The sequence below is a fragment of the Aplysia californica genome, unplaced genomic scaffold (assembly GCF_000002075.1).
Source record: "Aplysia californica isolate F4 #8 unplaced genomic scaffold, AplCal3.0 scaffold00015, whole genome shotgun sequence".
NCBI classification, from domain to species: domain Eukaryota; kingdom Metazoa; phylum Mollusca; class Gastropoda; order Aplysiida; family Aplysiidae; genus Aplysia; species Aplysia californica.
In genome coordinates this window covers 2066175-2068674 of record NW_004797285.1, presented here as the reverse complement: position 1 = coordinate 2068674, position 2500 = coordinate 2066175, and the positions used below count along the sequence as shown (strand labels likewise).

Sequence of the window (2500 nt, the reverse complement as noted above, 5' to 3'; positions counted from 1 at the left end):
GCAATAAATGCGAATTTCTTGTAATTTGAACAATTTGAGTATGTTCAGGTGAGTATCGACCCTAGCTGTTACGAATTGCATATCGCATTTACTTACATTTAGCATTCAGCAGAATATGCAACCATTGCTTCTTGTTCAGACTTCTGAAGGTCACATAATTAATACTAGATATACCAGCCATACCTTTCAAGCGATTTCGTTTCCCTCTGAAAAATGCGCCAGTTCAGTCAAGTATAGTTAAGTTCGTGAACAGAGAAGCACACCTATCTGATAGCAGCCATTCTTCTCTTTAATTAATGAACCAAAGTGTTTAACGCCATCCCCCCCCCCAATCCCCTTATAGAAAAAATCGACACAACTTAGATTATTCAGGAGGCGGGCTTCGAATTTGCCTACCAGGACAAGTCCCAGTTCAAAGTGATATAACATTTCAGCAGAAAGACCAAGATACTAGACAAAAAATCCTCCCCACTCAAAAATCGAACTCGGGTCGCCTGTATGCAACGTCAAGGCACCTAGCGGTACACCACAGACGCCGGGTAACGGTTATCTAGTGTAGAGAAAAGGCAAGGAGCCAGAAACGACAGAGGAGAAGGAAACAAGTCTTAGTAAGTAGAAACTACCAGAAGCACCACACACTCACTCGCAAGCTCGTTTTTCAGTGACAAACCTGGAATGTATTGCTGTTGTTTATTGCTGGCAGGTCCGGGGAGACGAAGACTGTGCCGTGAACCCACCTATCTCCCTGATCTCCGTGTTTCTGCCACATGGGGACCGGGACCTCTCCGGCAACACCTTTGGACAAAAAGGATAATAATACGTCAAATCATTGAGGATGAGCTGTTTTGGGGCGACGTTTAAGAAGCATAATTTTGTTATTCATACAGATTTTAAAAATAAATTTCTTTTATATTCTTAACCGAAACTTTAAAAGTCAGACTACAACACGCATACAATGACATATACAAATAGGTTTTTTGATGTGTATATGACGGTTTGAAATGTATTTCAATTTTGATTTTGATTTGCTGCCGATCAGGCACATGTGTCCAACCCACACAAAAAGAAGTAAAATTGGGACGTGGTGAGCAAGTCTTCTCGTTTTACTTTCGTGTGAACCTTCAAAAATAATCTTGTGTCTGGTACTGTTATATATTAGTTTGTAAAATATAGCTCAGTTAAATACGACTCGGTAAAGAACAGAAAAGACATTTTCAAAAAATCAAAAATAAAGCGTCTTCTCATTAGAAAATAAACATTCAGTTTCATCAGTTTCAGCAATGTATTTTCATCTATGTTCCAAAGGACGAAAAAGAAGAGTATAGTCACTCAGTCTTCGCATTTAGGACAATAATAGACGCAAACGAGCGTCTGAGAACTGGTTTTCAAGGGACTAGTAGCTGTAAAATGGTGAAATGGCATATGTTTAACGATCTCTATCGAGACTATTAGGTTATTTAAGAGACGGGGCCTCCGAGTTCAACATCCATCTCCGAAAGGACCGAGCCAATTGGGAAATTCGTTTAAAGTGCTTTTCCCAAGGACACAACGTAGTACCGAGCTGAAGGTCGAATCCCCGAACTCACAGTCTCACGATTACGAGTCTGGGTAGGCTAATCACTAAGCTATCGACGCCACGTCTAGTAGCAGCTGTGACCCACGTTTCTCAACCTGTATCGCTCTGGCTGCGAGTACCATGGCTGTCAAATCTTGGCAAGTATTAACACAGCCTGCAAGTCCACCAATAGAAGACATTCACCCGTTAAAGGAGGACTACTATTATGCTGCCAACCATCCAACTTCTTTTCAGTGAGTTGCATTTTCTGTTCCCCTATCTTCCTTGTTGATCTAGACCGAGAGTTCGCTTTTCCAAACAAAACGGCTTCGAAGAGCACGTAGCATGGATCCAAATTTTGGAATGACAAAAGGTTATCGCTGGAGTCATTCTACATTAGCTCCAGTCAATTTCCATGAGTTTCTAAATAAATCTATTATTTGAATAGAGATATCAAGGAGTATCTTGCAATATTGTTTCTTTCTCTTTCGTTTACTTCCTTCTTCTGGTTTTTAGTTGAAAAATAACAAAGTAATGGCTCTAATGTGGGTTCTCCCTTTTTCTCTAATTTTCTCAAAACTTAAAAAAATGTCGTAGGTGATAGCGGAAGAACACTGAGAATATATGTGCGACTAGGTAAGCGTAAAATGTTTCCTTTAAGAAATCTCACCTGTACTAAGTACCACACTAAGTTCTCCGACCACATCGCCGTGCATAAAGTACCAAAACCGCAGACAAGTTCCGTTCTCTGACCGCTGAATGACTGGACTCTCTAGGCTGGCCTTGAGACCAAATTTCTGACCAGAAGTGGTCAGAAACAGTCCTTTTGGAGGAGGGGGGATTAAGACAAAATCATTTAAACACGTCTGACTTCATCAGATGACATGGGTCGTAAAAGAGTTTCCCAGCTATGTGTGTGTGTGTGTGTGTGTGTGTGTGTGAGAG

The 2500-nt window shown here is 40.9% G+C and overlaps 1 protein-coding gene across 1 annotated transcript in view; it reads right to left on the bottom strand.

Annotated features, from left to right (window-relative positions):
• Positions 1-2500, bottom strand: part of LOC101854134 (MAM and LDL-receptor class A domain-containing protein 1) — a gene marked incomplete at its 3' end in the record, with an annotated part of 99805 nt that overhangs the window by 40731 nt on the left and 56574 nt on the right. The window contains 2 exon segments of the mRNA XM_035971125.1: positions 671-795; positions 2226-2378. Coding sequence (XP_035827018.1) covers positions 671-795; positions 2226-2378 — 278 coding nt within the window.